Here is a 21,979-nt window from a genome sequence, read left to right as displayed (position 1 = left end):
GCCAGAAAATCCTAACCACCCAAATAAATCGGGCCGCACGTCAATGAGAACAGAGCCACAGAACATTATTACCAGGTGTTTGTACTATTTCATTCGTTTTACGAGTTCTAAAACATCAATGGATATGGCGTCAGTGAGTTCTTCCTATAGAGAATCCCACTTGACGACAGCAATGTTTGATCGATTATAACATAACGAAATTATTGATTATAAGAGTTAATTCGGTTTACAAGCACTTTGAGTCATGGCTCTAGCTTAGTTGTAGCTGCTCTCGCGTAATGATGTGGTAAATGCTTGTCAGTTAAACGTGAGCACTCTTTGGTTTTTTCATTCCCGTGACAGAGAAGGAGGCTTCACATAGATGAGTAGATCTGAAGCAGGCAAGAATTCAGCGAGGCCTGGGCATGAATTCTTCAGTCCGTAGGACGTCCAGAATGATAAAACAGTCTTCTTCTCGTCTTTCTATGAGGATATTAATGATCAACAATTCGATGAGTTGTGCCTCACACGCAGCCATTTCGTCTCTCCAAATCGCCGATCACCGACAGTCGAGCAGCGTGTATGTCGCAGGAAAATGGATCCTCTGTTAATGCCAGCATTGGTGACAAGAACGCCACGTCCGCGAACCAGAATAAAACTGCATTATTTCTACCTCAGGCAGCCATATCATTGATCCTCATCTTGTTTCTCCTCGAAGTTTGAGATTTAATGAATTCAATCGACGCGTTATATCACTATTAATATGTCGATGTCCAGCGGCACAAGTAGCCTAAATCATCTTGACTTTTCTCATTTAACAATATACGTACTGCTCCATGGAGTGTTCCCACCTCACTCCTCGAGCATTCCTAAGTTGGTATATGCACTTTCAAACTCTCCCACCAGAGAATGGAACTCTTTTGGTGCATGACCAAGTATAAAATTGTCATTGTTGCTTTGATCTCTCCGACTCTTAGCTCAGCACACAATTCCTCTTCGTGCAAAATGCAGCGGTATCCATTAGCTGCGCAGTCAGTGTATTCGCTAGAGTTCGCCACAACTTCAAATCTTCTGGTCAAGGATTTCCCTTAGTGATGTTGCGTCCTTGTTTACAAAATCCCCAAAATCAGCGAAATCGCACAGTCCGCGAAAGCAGACTCCTGTAGATGGCTTCACATCTTCAGCGGTATCCCAGGCAACTTTGAACAGTGCCTCAGTAACGCCGTGCTGGGATAAAACTTAGCCAGCAACATTTGGATTACGTTTTTCCCAAGATCGCACCAGACGGAAATGCATCTCTAGACTCCGGGGGAAGCTCGCAAAACAAATAAGACACATCGGTCTTCTATTTTCTTTGTCGTCATCTGCTCAAGCCAGCCACGGTATTTTTGGAGTGTAAGTCTCTTGAAAAGTGTCTTCACGAAGGTGGATAGATGATTCAGATAAGTAACTCAATCATTACGTGACGACAACATACCGTACCGCAATATTTACGTTCACAATTCTGTAATTCCTGCGATTACCTGCTCAAACAAGGCTAATTTATGAAATTACCAAGTGCTTTCGAGACCTTTATTTTCAACTTTAACAGTAAGTAATTCTGTAAACGTCTGAGAAATTACATCACAGCATTATTTCTACTCCCACTTGACTACCAACGGTGACTACTTCGACTTCCCCTTTTGACCAGAGTCTTCCCAACATTTAACAGCATTAAACACGCCATCAGACGCGGCACACATTCACAACATACTTGGTTGTAGCTCTTCACGGCGGCCGCGCTGGCCGGAGACGGCACGTTCTGCGCGCTGACCGGCAACTGCATGCCGGGCGGCGGCGCGGTGACCAGCCTCTGCGCCAGCTCCTGTTCCAGGGCGGTGGACGGAGTCCCGGGCTTGCTGGGCGCCTTGCCCGCCGACGACAGCTGGCAGTCGATCTTGTACTTGTGCGAGGTGTCGCGCAGGTAATGCGACGGCTTGATGTCGTTGATGTCGATCTTGAGGTTTTTGCACAGGACCTCCACCTCGAACTTGAGGTTCAGCTGAGAGAGAGAGAAACCAAAAGTTGGATTTTAAATTCCAGAAATCGGTAGAGTGATTTGCTCAAATCCAAATCCACGTAGTTAGGGATGTGCAAACTCGAGCACCTAAATGATTTCGATTCCAAATCAAGCATTACACTGGTCAACAGAATGAAAATGAAATTTTAGGTAGAACATGTCGTTTCTGGGGTTTTCGAGGTTGCTGATCACGAATATCACAATAGTTTTGTTAGATTGCATCTTTGTCATATCGAAAACTTGAACACAAACATGAGCATAGAAGTTCACTTCCTGTTTAGTCGTCTTGATATATTTCCTGATCATCTTGTCGAGGTTCTACCAAGACATCAGAACAACAAAATAAAGATAACAGGGCGAACGAGATGAATGATCGACCATATTATGTCAGGCCAGTGCCGGAACCTTTACAGAAGCTGCACTAAATAGCTGACAGGCGAAAATCGCACAAAAAAACAAATATATCGATAATATTGTATTCAAACTGATTATTTCAAATTTGGAATAGGTGGTTGACGTAAAACTGATTGAATTGATGCAACGTTATGACTATCTAGGTAAATGCTTATATGCATGCCCGGAGTTTATCTATGTACACGATATCCGTGAAAGTCGGTAACTATGATAAATCTACTACCCCTAAATATAGTGCTGTTAGAAGACTGTATTTAGATTTAAAAGTCTTCTGTGTGTAAAATTAACAAGTTGATTGAATTTCTAAACTTTATAGTACGACCGAGTCGATGTTATATCTAGTCAGTACCGTGAAAATGGGAGATTTTGGTCAAAATAGCCCCATAGGTATCTCCACAAGAGCCAATTTGAAAAAATCAAGGTCATATTTGGAATCAGTGCCCTTCAGAACCTTGAAAACCACTCTTACTTTGTCTGCCTGAAAATATGTGTTGACTAGTGTTATGCTTCAAGGGTAGTATTCGAAAAACTGATTTCATTTACATGTGAATTCTAACTACAGCAGTGTTCATCCTTTCCTTACAACTATGCACGCCATTCAATATAGATATAGTTACTCTTTCTATTTCATTGCCATGTGTACAGCACCTAATTGCGGGGTTGATACATTGTTGTATTCAGTGCTCTAAAAATTATTATCGAATAGTATATTCGTGTTGAAATAAACCAGAATTTTTCGGCCGACACTCGTCAGAGGTAATCGTCACCGACTAGCAAAGAATTGGGAAGAACATGGTGTCAACAATTGTATCACCAAATATGATGTCGTCGGTATAACTGTGACATCTCTACTTGCTGACGATTACCACTAACAAGTGTCGGCCGAACATATTCAGGTTTATTTCAATATGATAAAACTATTCAATTGTATATTAAAGAGTTCTGTACCTCCAATAAGCTCTACCAATTATTATATTATTATTATAACGTTATAACAGTATGGATGACTTGAGAAGTTTAAACAGGCTACTTAACGGCGACCACAAATCAATTGATACCAGTCACACAACATTGAAGAAAATAATTTCATATTTTTTTTCTTTTATGATGATCAATATTTCACAAGAACATCACTTGCGCCAAAGTGAGCGTCGCGCAAGCCTTGTGTCACATGCTGATTTTGATGCTGGGATCGTTTAACCATTATTCTCGGTCACAATATGACTCGGGGACTGTGAAGACAGGAGTACTTGAAAAAAAAACGTCTATCACTTCTCGACTAGTTACAATTAACACTCAATCCGAATTACAGTACTCAAGCCATTGGGCCCAGCCCGAGTCGCAGTAGCTGTGGGACAAAATATTCGTCAAATTGGAGCGGAATCTAAAATACAGAACACCGCAGACGTTTCACCCACCTTCAAGTCGGGTACGTTGTGCAGTTCGACGAGGGTCGAAATGATGGACTCCGTCCAGGGGTTCGGCAACTTGAACACTTTGCTCTTGCCGACAGACTCCAGAATTTTGGTCACAAACGGCACGACGTAAAGGAGTTCCTGCGCCCCTTTCATGTTCGCTTCGTACAGCAACGACTTCAAATCAATGTCCTGAAAATTGCGACCCCGTAAATCACAACTGCTCCGCGGGATCAGCGTCTACGGTCGGTTGCCGACGGACTACAACTGGCTTTCAACAGTACAATATTGAAATTCACCGCGTCGTGGCGACCAACGCCACAAATAAATACAGTTACCTTCATGCAGGCACCACTTCACACGATCATTACGATAATTTCACTCGTAAAAGTGATGAATCCTACTTGAAATCTACTTTTTATTTGACAACGTTCGAGGAGTAAAACACACAGCTTTGATTGATAAATTGTTATGTAGAAGCGAAAGTCGCCTAAAAACATGCCAACTTGGCGTGTAGAAAGGCACTTTCGCCCATATGCACAGGGCCGTTTATATAGCCAAATTGTTAAAATCTAGCAGTATTTTCCATCGCTAAAAGTTAATTAAGGCCAAGCTGTATCTTGCAGTGAAAATCAATAGACCATGCGGCCAAATTGACTGACAATCTAATACACAGATTATACACCTGATGATAATAAACAACTTTTTAAGGCAATTCTAGGGCAGTTGCGACTTACTGTAATGTATGATGTGCATACGTTCAGTCAATTTTACATCATATCATAGCTACCTACCAACAGTAATAACTTGCAAAATTACCAACGGTTAATCAAGCAACAGCAATACAACATTACAATTTCATGACATCACCGGTGAACTAGAATTTGACTGTGGTTATATAAATTGGTGTGTTTGATTAATGACCATGTAGGCTCGGTATGATCTGGCAACCCTGCATATGCAGTGGTCTCCAGTTGTTCCCATCCAACGTCATAGACATAGGTTCATAGCAGAGTGCATGAACAGAGCCAAGACCATTCGACGATAACTCACTTCGAATAGAATGGGTTTGTTTTTCGGCAGCGTGATCATCCCCAGGAAATGGCCGAGATTCTTCAACAGAGACCGATCGGAGAAGTTTGCGTCGATCTTGTCGGACTGCAACAACACCTGAAAGGAAACTCGAAATATTAGCAACACGGGAAAACTATTTCACCCGTAAATCATTTACATCTTTGGCTACTACTATCAATGAATTCCATGACCTATAAAGTTCCGTAAACGAATTCAATGGAAATCTATTCAACACTCCCTCCTCACTAACCGTGATGTTTCTGAAGACCTCCCGCTGCACGAACTTGCTGAGCTTCGGTATTTTGAGTCCGTCCAAGAAATTGGAATAGAGCTGATGAAAATTCGGCTCGATGCTGACGCGTTTCATGACGAAATACTGCGACAGCCAAGAGATGTATTCGTCCTTCACGACCTCTTTCATTTCCTTGCTCTGCCGAACATACACCGGGCATTGATAAAGCTTTAAATCGCAACACGCTTCCTTTTATCACGAGAAAAATAGTCTATGTGCTTCTCAGGTCTTCGAACGCAATACCAACCTTTGTCTGGATGTTGGAGAGCGATAAATTATTGAAGATGAAAGCGATCTTATCCTGCATGGCTTCGGGGGGTTCCGGTATGTTCTCTTCGGGTGCTTGCGCCCCCAGCAGTGTGTCGATGTTGGTTGCCTTTGCGATCGACGGTTGCTGAAACAGGCATAACGGTTTTTGCGATGCCATGTAGAATTTAATCTGGGCAGAATAACTGCACATAAGTTTACACAATCAAGTTTTTAAAGAAATTTAGCGTTCATGTCACATTAGTTACTATTCTTTATGGCATTTTCAATCGGTAATTTGATCGTCTGATTCATTCTAACCCACAAGCGCCTCCTATCCGTGACAAACATCGCCATATCAAACATTTGGATAACACAAGCACAAAAACACATTCAGAGTAGTGGTTAGTGTTTGGATGGAAAAGTCAATTCGAGTCATTCAACATTTCCAATTCAAGTCATCTGAAAAAGCCGAGTCGAGCCGTCTCAACCCTGGAAGCGGTTTGAAGGACAAGACAAAACTATGACTAGTGAGGCAGGAAACGAAATGCTTGTAGTTTCAAAAAAGTAGACCTGTTAGAGGGATCACATACTTTTAGCAAGTAATAAGAGATGGCCACTTTCAAAATAGCATTGATCCATCTGAGAAAAAGACTTATGACACTACAAATAGTGGAAAACTTGAATAGATATCGAGTCACCGTCATATAGGGGCAATCACTCCCCTTTTTATCCCAATTTAGGCATAAAAGCAACGCAATCTTGTTCCAATTAATGTTTAAAACGGACTCGAGTTGCCCGAAATTCTTTCTTACTGACCACCTTCGGTAGTAGAAGTTACCTGTACTGGACTGAACTTTTTCTACGAAATACCAATACGATCGCGGACGTACCTCTTTCCCTCCGGCGCCTGTCTTGGGGCCAGTGGACGACGCCCTAGACGTCGCCGCGTTGGACGCCGGCGTCGCGCTCGTCGGCGTCACCGAACCCGCGGCCGGAGACTGTGTCGTCTGCTGCCCCGGATTAATCCCAGCCGTCGGCGTCCTGGAGCCTCTCTGACTGGGCGGGTCGATCTTGTGCTTCCCGTATTCCACAAACTAAATTTTTAAAGCCGGAATTTTTACAAAATGCGAACAGATTTAGATATATAGATGCATCTCTACATAAAAATAATGTCACGGATTTGATTAGAAGCCACATCCAAATCCGGTAATGCCTCAAATTTGTACAAAATCGCATAAAATAGGGAAATTATTCAAAATTTGATGTCCAAATCCAAATCCATCCAATATCAAGTATGTTTGCATATTCGCACCTCGATGATATGCGCCGGAAAGTCTTTGACGTGCGGGATGCCGAGAATGTGCGAGCAGTATTTCGGATACTCCTTCAGCTTGTTTTTGAAACGGTCCAGCGCGGCGATGCCAAAGTAGTACATCTTGTTCGGCCTGGGCTTCCGCAGCGCCTCCAGTATGTACCGCAGAGCTATGCCCAAAGCTGCGAACAAACCGTACCGCTGTCGAGCCAGGCCGGAAGGCAAACACGCAGAGCCGCACTCACCGAGATAGGTCGGCACCAGGTTTCGTTCGATGATGCCGCCGAACAAGCATGCCGTCACGTAGAGCTCCTTGTCCGGGTACTGTGATATACAAGTTTTCGAGCACTTTTGCAAAGAACAGAGGTAGTCAAAAGCAGTCGACGTATATACTCGAGTAAAAATGTTGTCGATTTTTAGTCAAATCACCAGTAGCGATTTCCAAGACGTGATACAAGATGGAAAATGACTGATGGTAGGTAGTGACACCACAAATTTCACAACCTTCGGAAATAGATTTTTGACCGATCTCAGCTGGAGCTTGAATTCTCACAGAAAAAAAAGGTGGCCGGAAAGCGTGTAGCTAGCGAGATGACAAAATAGCGCACCTGCGGGAAGAACCTGTATTCTTCAAACAGGTTTCGCAGCATACAATTGAAAACGTCTTTCTCCTTTTTGTCGTTGGAATCCTTGAACTTCCTCAAGATATCCAGAATCTAGAAGCAAAAACATACAATCACAGTCGTGGGGATTATCACATTGACAGTAAGCTAATCGAAAACTATACAGTAGGGCTGTTCAAAAATAACATTTTTTCCTGAATCTTGTTGGTTACGTGATTAAACTGTTAGGTTGCCTTAAAAAATGACGCACACCAAATTTGAATTCATTCCAACCAATATTCGCGGTTTTCGTGGAGTTTGAAAATTTTGAATTTGCCCAAAAACGCAAAAAATTTTTTTTTTTAATTTTTCTGCCGACCCCATGAAATGGTTGGGCTGTCTTCAAAGACTATGCAAAACAAATTTGACTCAATTCCAAGCAGTAGAAGCGGAGTTATTTCAGTTTTTATTCGATAATTCTGCGATTATTCTTGATCGGTTGATAATCCAAGAATTACCATCGAAAAACTGGAATAACTCCGCTTCTACGGCTTGGAATTGAGTCAAATTTGGTTTGCATAGTCTTTGAAGACAGCCCAACAATTTCATGGGGTTGGCAGAAAAATTTGGAAAGATTTTTTTTTGCGTTTTTGGGCAAATTCAAAATTTTCGAACTCTACGAAAACCGCGAATATTGGTTGGAATGAATTCAAATTCGGTGTGCGTCGTTTTTTAAGGCAAACTAACAATTTAATCACGTAGCCAACAAGATTTAGGAAAAAAGGTTATTTTTGAACAGCCCTACTATACAGTTTGCATTCCTTCCTACCACCAGGCTTCTTGTCAACAGTAGTTTTAGAAAAAATTGAAAAATTGTACGCCGAGACTTGGCGCCATAAGGAATAAAACGCTCAAAGCAAGAATTCACAGTTACCGACGCCATTTTCAAGATCTCGAAATCCCCACCACGACACGGACAACATTCGCAAAATCTCCAAACAGCGTAACTCGCCTGGTCAACACTCAACACCGGGTCCGGCGGTTGGTTGTAGATTTGCTGGAAATAACCGTTGGCCTCGTCCTCGATCTCCTTGTTGAATTTCTGGTTCATGTCCGGCCAGACTTGCGACAAATCGCCGCCTTCAGAAAGGTGTCAAGGTATTAAAACCTCGCACACTAAACAAGGCTACTCTTACGGCAAGGGACACACAGTGATCTAGTTGTACATGGCTAACGATACTGTTTTTCTTAGTATACCGGAGAGTTACCAACGATTTTTGGCGACGGACTTTGATAAATGAGCCGATTGAATTCATTGCTGTTCATAATCGAAATCACCACAAAAACGAGCAGGAATAACGACAAATTTACTGAAGCACCATTTAAATAGTGCCACAAACTCCGAACTACATACATAAACCGTCACTAGCACTAGCACAGGTTAACCATACATTGTCGGATTTCTCTTCTAGGAACTTTTTTGGGATATTCAGCCCAAAATTCACATCTCCGAACAAGGTACAGTTAGAAGCAAAGCCACAAATTATCAGAACCGGAATCTACAATTAGGACCAATGTTCCCTCTAGCTGCGCACGTGCGCAATTGCGCAGTGCTGACACGGTCTCTGCGCACAGAAAATCTAAGTTGCGCACGAAAAATCCAAAGTTAAGAACTTTTTTTTAGTTGCTACTCACTGTTCTCCAAGGCACCGCGCAGTAAATTGGTGAGTGCGCGCAGCCTCATGAAAAATTAGAGAGAACATTGATCAGGACCCTCGGATATAGCATGCCCTATCAAATACACCTAGTTACCAAACAAAACCGCATTACTTGCAGTCCTGGCACCCCGTCCAACGCCGCCAGCCTGCTGAAACGCCTGCTGCGCCGCCTGTCCCAGCGGGACGCCCGTCGCTTTCTTCTGCGCGAAAGGGTCCTGACCGCCCATACCTAGCGCAGACCCGATACCCGGCGACAACGAGCCCAGTCCTGAAAAGTAACGGTAACAATTAGTCCCGACTCAACACTCGACATTTGAGTCGGTCACCTGTGCCAGGGTTGAATGCGCCGCCAATTTTCGATTGACCGAACAGGTCCAGCACTTTTTTGTTGAGGAGGTCGGCCTTTTGAGCACCAAAGCCTTGCTCGAGTTTCGACTGGCCGAAAGGGTCTGTGGAGGTGTCGCCAAAGTTCACCGAGCTCAGGTCGCCGAGCAGATTGGTGTGTCCGAACCCTGCGAAGAAGGGGGTGAATGTAAGGAAAATACATATATGCAAAAGTTGTATTGTCGGGATGGGTGAAATCAATCGATCGCTTCGGTTATTACTGTCGCTTCAGTTGCTATCTAGCACTGCTATCACAAAAGAGTCCCAAACACTGGGACATCTACTTCAGCAAGTACATATTTGTATACATCACTAGCGACACCGTTTTGTGGCCTATATGCCTCACTAGATGCCGAAGAACCGGCGTTATTTGAGTTTTTTTTGATAATTCGGAGATTATCCTTGATCGGTGGATAATCCAAGAATTATCATTGAAAAACTCAAATAACTCCGCTTCTTTGGTTTGGAATTGAGTCAAATTTGTTTTGCATCGTTTTTGAAGACAAAGCAGCAATTTCATGGCGATGACAAGAAAATTTGAAAAATTTTTTTTTACATTTTTGGGTAAATTCAAAATTTTCAAACTGTACGAAATCCGCGATTATTGGTTGGGATGAATTCAAACTTGGTGTGCGTCGTTTTTTAAGGCAACCTAACGATTTAATCACGTAGCCAGCAAGATTCAGGAAAAAACAGCTCTACTAGACGGCGTCCGCATCAGTGACATCACAGTTGTTGATAAGACTGTTGATATACAAAATTTCTTTTGAAATCACTACCAGTTGCTGCCGATTACCCCTGACGAGCATCAGCCGAAAATATTCGGGTTTATTCGAGCACGAGTATCCACGGTTGTGACCAAGTCTCAAGTCAATCTCACTTTTATAGTTTCGACTCGAGTCAAGTCGAGTCATTTTCATTTCACCACCGAGTCAAGTCCGAGTTCAGGTCAGTGAGTAGGAGGTCCAGGTCAGTGAGTAGGAGGTCAAGTTTGAGTCATAGTGTTTCGACTCGAGCCTGAGTCCAAGTCATTCTGTTCACAATTCAGTTTCCAGTTCAATCCCATTCAACCCACTTTTTCAACTCTGCTCGAGTGATATAGAATGGCTCGCATTCATAATAACGTAATTTTCCTCAATCTTAATAGTTTCTGGCCCTATTTTCCATGTATCAGGACTGATAGACGAAATATCAATAAAGCGGTGACTTCGCTATTCTTCGAAGTTACAATGAAATGTACGTCTTGTGTCCTAGTCTCGAGTCATATGACTTGGTTCGAGTCGTGCGCAATGACTCAAGTACAAGTCGAGTCGACACAAAAATTGACTCGAGTCGAGTCACCAAGAAATCGCGACTTGAGTCATTACAACCCTGCGAGTATCTCACACAATCTGATCAACATACCTTGCGTGGATTGATTCGCGAACCCCAATTGAGACCCAAAAGGGGCACCGTTCAACGCCGAAGGCCCCGAGTTGCTACTAACGGCCCCAAACGACGATGAAAACCCCGATGTCGCATGACCTCCAAGCTGACCCACCGATCCCGAACCAAGACCCATCAGCCCCATGCCCAAACCGGAACTGCCCGGCATGGCCTGGGGCTTGTCGCCGTGTCCCGGCGGCTGCATCCCGACCGCGCCGATACTCCCAGGCATGGACCTGGGCACCACGCCACTCGCAAAGGGCATCCTGGCGCCGCCGTTAGATCCGAAATGAGAGTTGGACCCCAACCCGTGGAGAGGCCCGAAATTTTGGAGGGGGTTAGATTCTTTCGGCGGCTCTGGTTGCGGAGCTGGGGGCGCCGGTGGCTGTGACGAGACGTTGGAAAATCCGTGATCGGTCTGAAAGAGAGTACTCGGAATCAACACACCACATATCATTTTTTCTATCAAACGATATCTCTTAATCATACAAATATCGAAAATAACAAAAATATGTCGCTTCAGTTGCTATCTAGCACTGCTATCACGAAAGATTCCCAAACACTGGGACGTCTACTTCAGTGAGTCCAAATTTGTATCCATCATCAGCGACAGGTGTATTGTATCCTACATGCCATAATCGGATGTGCACCCAGCCGAGAAAAATGGCGGGGTTTGAGATTCTCAAAATTTATCAAGGTAGCGTCAATTTAATCGGGGTATAGATGTGCAAATACATAGAAAACAAGTATCAGACAATCTTCAATGTGTTAACGAACGTACACGTGTGATGTATATAAAATGAAGGAGATTACCAGCGAGTCAGATTACCAGCGAGTCTGGTGAGATGTGACAAGAGCACATTATATTACAACACAGCGTGAATATAAATTAGTCCATTTCGGCACAGATGAATAAATACGCAACCTCAGCGGGTGATTGCGTCCTGCTGTGCTGGCATTACTGATACGCATCGCAAGTGAGATAAATTCACAGCAACGCAGATTGAGTACGATCAGAAGAATAACTAGATAGCTAAGGTACTCGTATTTGTACACATGAGAAAGCAGGAGAAAATAAACATTGTATTTTTCGGCGTGCTGCGCTAAGAATTACAAGCAAGCCAAGAAATATTGGAGACAGGACAGCCATTGCCCATAATGGATGCAGCCGGCAGCAGGATAAACAAAAAAATATGTTAGTGTGTTTGAAAGACATCAAAATACATTGTCTAACATGATAAATATGTGGCTACTAGCAAGACGACCTACTTTCCAATATTCTCATGTACAAACTAATACATTCAAAACTCCCAACGTACCAATTTCGAGCCAATGTTCTCGGGTAGAATCCCGGTAGACGATAGCACGCTGGGGTTACTTCGGGTCTTCGGCAAGATCCCGGGTGGCGCTTGTCTCGGCTTTGGCATGGAGCCGCAATTCGCCACCATAGAGTGAATGTTGTCGGCCAGGGGCTGAGACACGTTCCTGTCAGAATAGGAAAATGAACTCGTATCAACATTGCGTATATCAAAGTAAGTAAGTTACGAGAAATGGCAGCTAGCTTGCCGATGAAACGTTCTCAAGAGGTCAGAGACCAGTCTTATCACCGTGGATTTGCATTTCAAACAATGTTCAGCGTAGATTACACACCAAGCTGAAACCAGTTGCTACTCCCTAAAATACTAGCTAGTAATGCAAACATTTCTGTAAATTCAACATGAACAGTTGATCTTCTTTCAATTCTACACATTTCCAAGCACATCTTCGATCATGAATAAAACACACTTGAAGATCGAGGAAAATGACGACAAAATATTTGCTTTTGATGCGCAGGCAGATTAGTTTACTGCACCAAGACATGACCGGCGTACAGACAAGGTATGAATCGACAGTTAATACACACTGTGGCAAAAATTAGTTTAGTTCAGCTTTCAGCTTAATTTCCAGGGACACTCAGATTCACCAAGCCCCTACCGGAGAGTACAAGAATCGGAAACTATGCAAAATCCACTCACGCAGCACAAGATTGCAGGCAAACGAGAATAGTAGCGACCGTCTCCGCAGACAGCTGCGCACCCTTCGACTGGCCGTCGTCGCTAGCGGCTGTAAAGAGACGGAGCCGTAAAATCACGCACGCACGATTCAGACAGGGAAATTACCTATCGCGGACGGGGCCCGCTTTTTTAGGAAGTCTACGCAACCCACAATGAACGGTTCGCCGTGTTCCCGGATTTTATCCGTCAGCCACTTGTCCAGTTTTAGGTACTCCCGGCGCGACGCCAACACGGCCAGGTCGATCACAAACATGAACGGAGACGAATTCAGGAGATGGGAAAGCGCCTGCGGAAAAGGCAAGACTGTGTCACAGACCCAACCATGTTCAGAGGTGGTAAAAATAACGACCCCGTTGGTACTCCAGTAGAAGTAGAAATGTCGAAATGTCAATTTCTACTAACTACAATACAAGTAGAAATTTCAAAGACATGTAAAAACTACACCATTACAGCAAACTACACAATTACAGCAAAACAGGGGCCATTTCTATCATAAACGCGACGAAAACGCATCCCACAACAACTTTCTACTTTATAAAATCCTCATCTAAAATCGAAGTGGTTAAGCTTATAAACTGTCCAGTAGACAGTACAAGTAATCAAGAGACACGGTCACGTAATGAAGTACGGTACCACAAGTGGGCCGAACCTACTTGAGTACTTCATAAAAGTAGAAGCACTTTGCCACAGACTACATCTGATCATCTATGTTACAGCTCTGTAATTTTGAATAGCTCGTTCAGATTGACATTATCCGCCAATTTTACATTAGAAATTTAGAACGAGATTAGTCACAGACGCCACAAATGTTATAATATAAATATATTTCACAAGGTTATACCAACAGCTCTCCCTTGCTATTCACGAACTGCGACGACACAAACTAGAAACTCCAATTCCGGAACTTCCACAAACAGCCAACACTGCAAACACCCCACCTTCAAGTCTTGAGCGACATCCAAAATCCTGGACAACCTCTGCTGTTCGTGTTGGTCCCGCAAATACCACTCCGCCATGCTGTGCATCACTATCTGCCGTATCGCGGGCGACTGTCCCTGGAAAACAGCAACACGGATAACGCCGCGTCGACATTGTCGAGCATCCCCGCTGCTGTACCTGTCCGTGCCATGCATAATGAAGAATAATACCAGAGTTTGGATGAAGATTCAAAAAAGTGGGCAACAAGCTCGAGATCAGCTCCTGCCGCAATTTATGGAACGGCGACGTTATCTGTAAAAGGCAAACAACGAATATCAAGCGAAATCGGCGTCTGTTAGAGAACCCGGCACGTACCTGTAGCAACGACAGCATCAGAAGATCGGGGCAATGCTTGGCTGGCCACATGAACAGCATCTTCACAGGCTCGTAATGGCCGTTCTGAGATAGGTGCAGGAGACATTCAATCAAATCCAGTGATTTCCTGTCAAACACACAAAGCGACAATATAACAATGTTTTGCCGATACATTAATCGTGTGGGTGATGCGAGACAGACGATACAAGGGCAGGGGACCTATTTTTACTTTCAATTCCAACAACTGCACGCCATTGCAGAATGATCTCGTCAGACCGTACGGCAAAGTCATAGAAACAAGGGCATTCTCCGTATGTTAAAACTAGGGCCCGAATGATATAAGCATTTTGGACCGCGCCGATGTCATGATGTGACATATCCGAGGTGGAACTTACAATAAGTAACAGTAATTTGAAATAATCCGATATCAACTTCATTCATAGTTAGAATAAACATGATATGGCAGTTCCTTGTGACCATACGTCAATCTTAATGAGTAAAGAACGCAGTGAACCAAGTGATGATGTCATTGGAGGGGTTGACAAATATCATCCAGAGTCGGCCAATTTATATATTACTGCAAAGGCAGTTGTGGGCGCCTATATACCGGTCGGTTTAGAGACGTGCTGAAATTTAAAAACTCATCACAATACTGAATTAGCGATTGCCGCAAGATAGGACCTTGAAGATATTGTCATTACACACAATCAAACTCGCACAGTCATAATCATCGAGTCGTTGAAACGATTTCCAATATCAAATCAATGCCAGATCAACTCACGGCCGATACGCGTAATTACCAAGATATCATCAACCTTGCGCAACAGCATGGGAATCAATAATCACCGATCGACACGCACCAGTTTCCAATCTCCTTATTCTCCTCGTCCAGCGGCTGTTTCAGTACGTCAGTCGCGCACAGCCGGCAAGGGTAATCGGCGAAACAGAAAATGGTCGAATTCAGGAGCGCTTGTTGAATGAACGACAGCTAGCGAACGGAAGAAACGCGTTTTTTTGAAACGAGATTTCAAATGACGGAAATGCTTTTACCTGTCCGTTCGTGTTCTTCCACTGTTTGTAGAACACGTCGACGGGAAATCTCTCTTGCGCAGGCACGCCGCATTTCACCGCTTGAATGATGAGTTGGAAGGCGGCCGCGTTTCCTACTCCGAAATGCGGATAGTCGAGTTCCCTCATCACCGTTTGGAAACTGAGATTCGGGTTCTAAATCGAGCACAAAGAGCATATAGCAGGGTATATGGAGTTGAGTTCACGTTGGGCATTGAGTGACAGTCAAACTGCGAGCCCACCAAACCAAACATATACCTATTGATCGATACCTTGCGCAACATAATCCGTTGATACACTACGACTGGACAGGGTCGAGGATCTTCGGGAGTGATTCGATTCTGAATCAAGCTTCAAGTCCAGCACCATTCAACTGATTGACCCCATAAAATATTACCATTCTCCACCCCATTCGAGATGATTCGGCATTTTTTGACCATACCCTAACTCACAGCACTTGTGACAATGTTGTCGGTTCATCACGACACCCCGAATGTGTGTAGCTTTGCACTACATGTTCTTTTGCAGTAATATGATCAATGGAGGTTGCAGGGATTCCGAAATTGGGAATAAATAGACCTAGCTGATAATCTAAAATTTAGTGTGGAATGGGGCGACGGGGCGTACAATTTCTGTAGATGAAAAAAATCATCACGTCTCATTTCAGTCAACTAGAATCATCAAAGACGGTCAGTACAAAATAACAACAAGTACACACCAATTCCTTCAAGGCGTGCACAAAATTTTCCACATTCCACGAGTTGTACTGGTCGCCTTTCTCTTTATTGTCCAGCCAGTTGCCAGAACTGGAGAGAGACTGCAAAGCAAGAATCCCCGTCTCAAAACAGTGCCGTGACAAGCATAGCGTATTCGTGCGCAGAAAAATTCAAACCGGTGCTCTCACTGCCTACTACAAAACTCAAAAGCAAGCCAAAAACTGTAACAAAGTGCTCTCTCGCGCATAGCTCACGTCCCGCGTATCTGACACAACGAAATAGTCACTCGTTAGCTGTGGACCTGATAAAACCTTGTACTGCAGTACGTCACACTGGATGATCCTTTCATCTTCAACAAACCGGGTCCTTCCTCGGGCTGACGATTCTTAAGAACAGTGTTGAAAAGACTCGTCAAATACACAACGCATTATAAGCCAAAATACCCAGGCACAAGGGACCAAGTAAATACTTTTGAATCACGATAAATGCACAGCAACACACATCAAATCAATTTCCAGCCTCCACTTGATAATCAAGTGGGATGACATGGGACTGTCCAGTAAATCGATAGTACATTGGGTAAAAGCCAAGGGCATTCGCTGTTGGAACTAGGTTCAAAGCATTTCTTGGCCATATCAATGCGTAGAGAGCTGACATCATGAGCCTGTTTGAAATCCAAGATATATTGACTGCTCCTAGACCAAGCCTCACAACAGCACTGCCCAACACTACATTTCCTGAAATTACCAAGTTATTTCAAAATTAAGTTGGGACAAGCTGCAGCTCTGCACCAATAAAGCAACCTGCCACCTTCAAAGTAAAGCTGAAAATCGTTCTAACCATTAGCACCAACAGTCCAGAATACCTCACTTTTAGCACATAGAACTCGAGAGCATATCTCGAAACAAATTCATACCTGCAGCGACGCTATACTGTCCAAAGGTTCCGAGATCGTGCTGGACATCATGCCCAACGCCTGGGCGACCTGGGAGGCGTTCACAGTCACGCCGTACTGCATCAAAATTTTTCGGCACTCCTCCGCGCTGCGAAACGTTACCGGCAATTCCAGAGAAAAACACAGAACACGCAACACAAGAGATATCTCACCTGGAGCACGCCGAGTATCCGATTTCGCGTAAGATATCGGCCATGCTGACCCTTCCCTTCAGGGACGAGCTGCCATTCGGCTCTTGCAGCAATCTATCCATGTGTAAATCCCCTTTTTCGCGATACAACAACGGTAACAAGACCACGGGGCAGCGTTCGATAGGAAAATCTGCAACAGACCGTGTTACGTATTGACGAGTTTACAAAATTCAGAGAGAAATCTCACTTGAACGCAGGGTTAGTAGAAAAGCCTCTTTCGTCTCTGGAGAGATGGAATCCTCTTCAGAGTGCTTTGCAAGGTAACTCAAAAGCGCGTGCAGGACCTCGACAGCGGTGTCTTGCAAGCCAATATCCTAAATGAGCCAATACAATGGTAGTAAAAGGCATGAATTTTCATGAAATGCATCGGTAACAGACGACAAAATGACACCATAAACGCTTGTACGCTAATAGGACTTCTATCGACAGCCAACGCAATTGGTGTAATATTGACACTCTCATATATATAATAGCAATCATGTGGCGTGTGACATTTGGATTCTGGAAAGCGGTACGATTCAAAAGCTGCTTTACATACTGATCTGCATTGACCCAGGACACATCAATAACAATTACTGTGCAGAATTAATTCTGCCAGTATTAGGGTTGGTTTTGAGGGGGATAGAGTCTTTTCAAGCCAAGGTGTGGTCACCGGCCAAATATAATTCAATAGAAATGACAAAGGTGCCGAGGTGATTATATTTATCCTAATGGGAGTTGGGCAGATGTACGCAGTCAGCACTCCCACTACATGGGTGCTAATAACAGTGCTCATCGAGGAGGTGGTGACAATACTATTGCTTCATATCACAGAAATAATTTACATAGTGCACTACTGTCAATCTAAGAGATCGCAGTAAATTGCGTTTAGCAAACAAACAGATTTCCATATAACTAGCATTGAATGACGTACAACAACTGCATATTGAATCGAGTACCGGTAGCTAAAATGTGGTGTTACAGCTGTATTTCACGTACACAGGAAGGAAAATCACAGCATCATCGCTTCGCAACAAACTAACACTGAACAATATCGACATCCCATCCTATTCCTGAATATTGCCGAAGGCACACTAATGTAATGATAGTATTTGAAGAGCTTCTACAAGATACAGAACTTCAATATACAATTGAAAAGTATATAAATATCGAAATGAACCCGAATATTCTCAGCTGATATGTGTAATCGTCGGCAACTAGTAGAGAATTGGAAAGAACATTGTATATCAACAATCGTATCACCAAATATGAGGCGGCAGAACGCTTAAGCTCCTCATTGTGGCGAGTAAGAAATGTGACACTAATTGACAGCGAGAAATCACCTGTGTATTAGCTCCTCTCCCACTGACTTTGATGCTTTCAAGATGTAATCGGATAACTTCAGGCAGTTGTGTTTTCACAACCTCGGTCGCTGCAAAACAAAGCAAAAAAGTGTCACAGGAATATTTTACCGACTGCAGTTGTCAGCATACCGTGCTTTCGAATTTCTTGTATGCTGGAATGTTGCAGGGCGATTCCGAACACGACTTCCTGTACTTTATCGAAACGAAGGTTACGACTGATGTTCTGGAGGAGGTTCGACGACGGTTGCAGAGATTTTTGGTGCGACAAGGGACTGTCTATCGCGTGACAGAGAGTAGAGATGAAATTCGGTTTTGTAGCGAGCGTGCCACACTCGAGAATCAACAGCTGTGTCTGAACAGAGAAGTTATTAATTGGCATCGCTCAAGACAAGTTGCAAAGGTTTAACAGCGGGTAGGACATGATCAGTACAGTACATTATAGTCATGAAATGTTTCAATCTTTGTACAGTTTGGACCAAGATACTCAAAATCTATAAATATGGTCTGAAATGGAACACACAAACTGGGTTTCAGGCAGGAGCATAATATTTTATCACATATATTAAATTATTAAAACTTGACCACGCTACTACAAATGAATAATGAACGCAATAATACAGTCACAACAGATTTTCTTTAAAATAGTTGAATTCAAAAGCAACATTGACACTGATTCCAGATAGCCTATATGTTATTCTATATAGGGCACTAGAAGGATACAAATGTTGTGACGTCATCGGTACACGGCATGGCATCCATGTCAGGAACAATGGTCAGATTGAGATGAAGCATCATTTGCGAAACATACTCTAAGAATTTTTTGCCAAAACTATAGAAACCGACTTACGAGACGGAGTACTACATCATAGCCATCGTGCCAAAACGTCGCTTATGTCATTTCAAACATTCAAACCTTCCATTTTCTTTCGGCCATATTTTGGGCATGGTTAACTTCGATACAATGTGACAATCATAAAAATGGTCAAAAATACATGAAAATTTTATAAATACTTGATTTTCCACCAATTTGAAAAATGGATATCTTGAGCTTATTTGATTCCACCGCGACAATACGTAGAAAATGGTTCATTAACAGCACTACAGAGAGCAGTCTTCCTCACGACCACCTACAGTCATTGCTAGACACATTTTTTTCTTAGGGAACGAGGTTTGTTTTGGGTTTGGAACATGTCGTCACAATCTACACTCATGTACCATTACCGGATAGATGTGCGTCTTAGGGCCTTAGGGGTATCGAAAGGCACTACAGGTGACTCATAGTGAGCAATGCGGCTGGATATTAGAGTGGAATTGGTGGCAAGGCTACACGCAACTTTGCTTTCAATTACTTAATTACTGTATAAACCCTTGACATGCGCAACTTACTGCCAAAAACAACAACGGTTTCCAGTCTGGGTCATGGGGGCCACTGCTCAATATTGACTGATGATGGGCAGCATTTTCCAAGGTTGTGTGTGTACCAAAGAATTGCGTTTATGTGTGTATTGATCGAGGATCGTTGTGTCCTGGTACGTAGCAACATGAAAACGGAGATGAGAAAACAAAGGGTCACATAGAAATGCGTGAATGTCACTTCACAGATGTCGCGGACGCCCCTGGCTACTGGAATCTCGGTACGTTTTGCCTGATATAAGGAAATGACGTAGTTCATTTCTGTCCTTGATCTTTTAGCGGCATATACACCGACTCATGATATACATACACATTACACACGATATGTGCATATCCATACCATTAAAGTGCATATGACGCTGGACAAGGAAGGTGCGGATGTAGCCTTGTAGGGCTCTTCAAGTCTTGCACCACCCCTCCATGCTATCCCAGTAATGCATGAGCGCTAAGACATGGATACCACTGTTACTAATCAGGTTTTTGGTCTGACCCGGCCAGGGATCGAAGCCACGACCTACCGATCAGCCAATATGGAATCGGTGTCTCGTGCACACCAAAGATTCTACTGACTGCACACAGGTGTGACGCCGAGAACCGCCTTGGCCTTGGCACACCAAAGATATTGCGCTAAGCGTACCGGGATTCCAACCTGGCCGATCAGTAAGCCGGATGCTTCACCATTACGCTATCTCGATCGGTAATCAGTAATCGGTGTATCAGTTGAGCAGCGATGATTCTCCAAGTTTAAGTTATTTAATAAAAAATAATATTAAAAATAAAACGTATAGTGTGAGCACAGGACACGGGAGATGTGTTTGTCTACGTCCACAAAGCAAAATCCTACCTGATGATAATCCTTTCCACTACTCTTAACATCCCCAGAAAAATCAATCAAAGAGAAAAGACAGCGGAACAGGTGGCGATCAGCCTCTGGTCCGTGTCTTTCTACAAGCTGCAAAACCAATGTCGCGTTAGCAAACGGGTTGACGAGGCATAACTACGCAGTGCCATCGCATGGGAATTACCTGCTGTACTTCTTGTACACTTGACTTGTAATTTTTTTTGTTCAAGTTTGACACGAGATAACTGATCTGTGATAATGCCAGTGACAAAGAATCAAGATTCATAGCTGCATTGAGGCAGCATATCCCACGCCATCCACTCACTAGCAGAGACTATTGCGATTGAGAACCGTCGATAGCCTCAGATCAGGCGAGAGCCCTGCGCTTTTCAAAGTTTCCAATCGTATAAAATGTGCCTGTGTTAAAACGTCAATTGCTATGTTAATAAAAATCCTGCGATATAGAATATCAACTAGAAAAGGATCATGAAATATGATATTTATTTATTCACGTACAAAACAGAGTCAGAATCATATTGGAAGCTAGTGAAAGTCGAGTAGAAGTGGTGCCGTGATCGTGGCGGCAAATAGGATCAGGTCAGTTTATTGTTGTTAAACAAGTCACACACAATGTACAGTGCGACAAGACTCAATGCCATGCAAGGAGGATGCCGAACGACCAGTTGCGGTTGCAGTTGCGGTCTCTAACTGGCATCCACCTCGGCCTAGTACCCGATGTCACCCTTTTTAGATGTTATAGTCTCTTTTTCCGCGACTTTTTCTAGCTCTTTTCCATTCTTTATGAGTGCGCTCTTTCATCGGGTCTTTACTGAGCTTTTTTTTATCGGCGTAAGAACAGCGACGCGGGGAAGAGGAGCCCAGGATAACCTGCAACTCGGAATCGAACTCGGACCAGCTGGGCGGTAGGCTCTTATCGTCAGTTGTCACCACTACGTCAATACCCCCCCCCCCCCCCCCGATTATAGGTCAGCTATGTTCAATGCTCTGGCCACACGGAGAAGAGTTTCTCGTATATTATAACTTCGAGCGGGCCCATTGTTATTGATAACTTTCGTTGGGAGTAGAAGTAAATACGCAAATGAAAAATGACTAAACCGAAAGCAAAAACCCTTTTGAACCCTACTGAACAAATGTCATCCATTTCCCGTCGAAGGAGGTCAT

The 21,979-nt window shown here is 43.5% G+C and overlaps 1 protein-coding gene across 2 annotated transcripts in view; it reads right to left on the bottom strand.

Moving 5' to 3' along the window:
- LOC145452950 (CCR4-NOT transcription complex subunit 1-like) overlaps positions 1-21,151 on the bottom strand; it is a 30,715-nt gene extending 9,564 nt beyond the window's left edge. Inside the window, exons 1-30 of one of the 2 annotated variants that reach the window (XM_080331077.1) lie at positions 20,982-21,151; positions 20,801-20,908; positions 18,673-18,895; positions 18,523-18,611; positions 17,388-17,514; positions 17,162-17,330; positions 16,971-17,097; positions 16,356-16,439; positions 16,057-16,155; positions 15,321-15,494; positions 15,131-15,258; positions 14,271-14,397; positions 14,094-14,207; positions 13,916-14,032; positions 13,083-13,263; positions 12,939-13,026; positions 12,243-12,408; positions 10,903-11,341; positions 9,441-9,626; positions 9,227-9,382; positions 8,409-8,536; positions 7,403-7,510; positions 7,040-7,118; positions 6,795-6,976; positions 6,373-6,576; positions 5,481-5,627; positions 5,192-5,371; positions 4,921-5,037; positions 3,871-4,059; positions 1,733-2,020 (exon numbers count right to left, since the gene is read on the bottom strand). In XM_080331077.1, the coding sequence (XP_080187203.1) occupies positions 1,733-2,020; positions 3,871-4,059; positions 4,921-5,037; positions 5,192-5,371; positions 5,481-5,627; positions 6,373-6,576; positions 6,795-6,976; positions 7,040-7,118; positions 7,403-7,510; positions 8,409-8,536; positions 9,227-9,382; positions 9,441-9,626; positions 10,903-11,341; positions 12,243-12,408; positions 12,939-13,026; positions 13,083-13,263; positions 13,916-14,032; positions 14,094-14,207; positions 14,271-14,397; positions 15,131-15,258; positions 15,321-15,494; positions 16,057-16,155; positions 16,356-16,439; positions 16,971-17,097; positions 17,162-17,330; positions 17,388-17,514; positions 18,523-18,611; positions 18,673-18,895; positions 20,801-20,908; positions 20,982-21,083 (4,626 nt within the window). In that variant the 5' untranslated portion in view covers positions 21,084-21,151. The remainder of the gene's footprint in view (positions 1-1,732; positions 2,021-3,870; positions 4,060-4,920; positions 5,038-5,191; positions 5,372-5,480; positions 5,628-6,372; positions 6,577-6,794; positions 6,977-7,039; positions 7,119-7,402; positions 7,511-8,408; positions 8,537-9,226; positions 9,383-9,440; positions 9,627-10,902; positions 11,342-12,242; positions 12,409-12,938; positions 13,027-13,082; positions 13,264-13,915; positions 14,033-14,093; positions 14,208-14,270; positions 14,398-15,130; positions 15,259-15,320; positions 15,495-16,056; positions 16,156-16,355; positions 16,440-16,970; positions 17,098-17,161; positions 17,331-17,387; positions 17,515-18,522; positions 18,612-18,672; positions 18,896-20,800; positions 20,909-20,981) is intronic. The other variant, XM_080331078.1, reaches the window with a different exon arrangement.
- Between the last annotated feature and the right edge of the window lie 828 nt (positions 21,152-21,979).

The sequence above is a fragment of the Botryllus schlosseri genome, chromosome 12 (genome assembly GCF_051294905.1).
Source record: "Botryllus schlosseri isolate E-star chromosome 12, Bs_hap1, whole genome shotgun sequence".
NCBI classification, from domain to species: Eukaryota; Metazoa; Chordata; class Ascidiacea; order Stolidobranchia; family Styelidae; genus Botryllus; species Botryllus schlosseri.
Note: the sequence above shows the minus strand (reverse complement) of the source record. Positions and strands in the feature narration are given on the sequence as shown.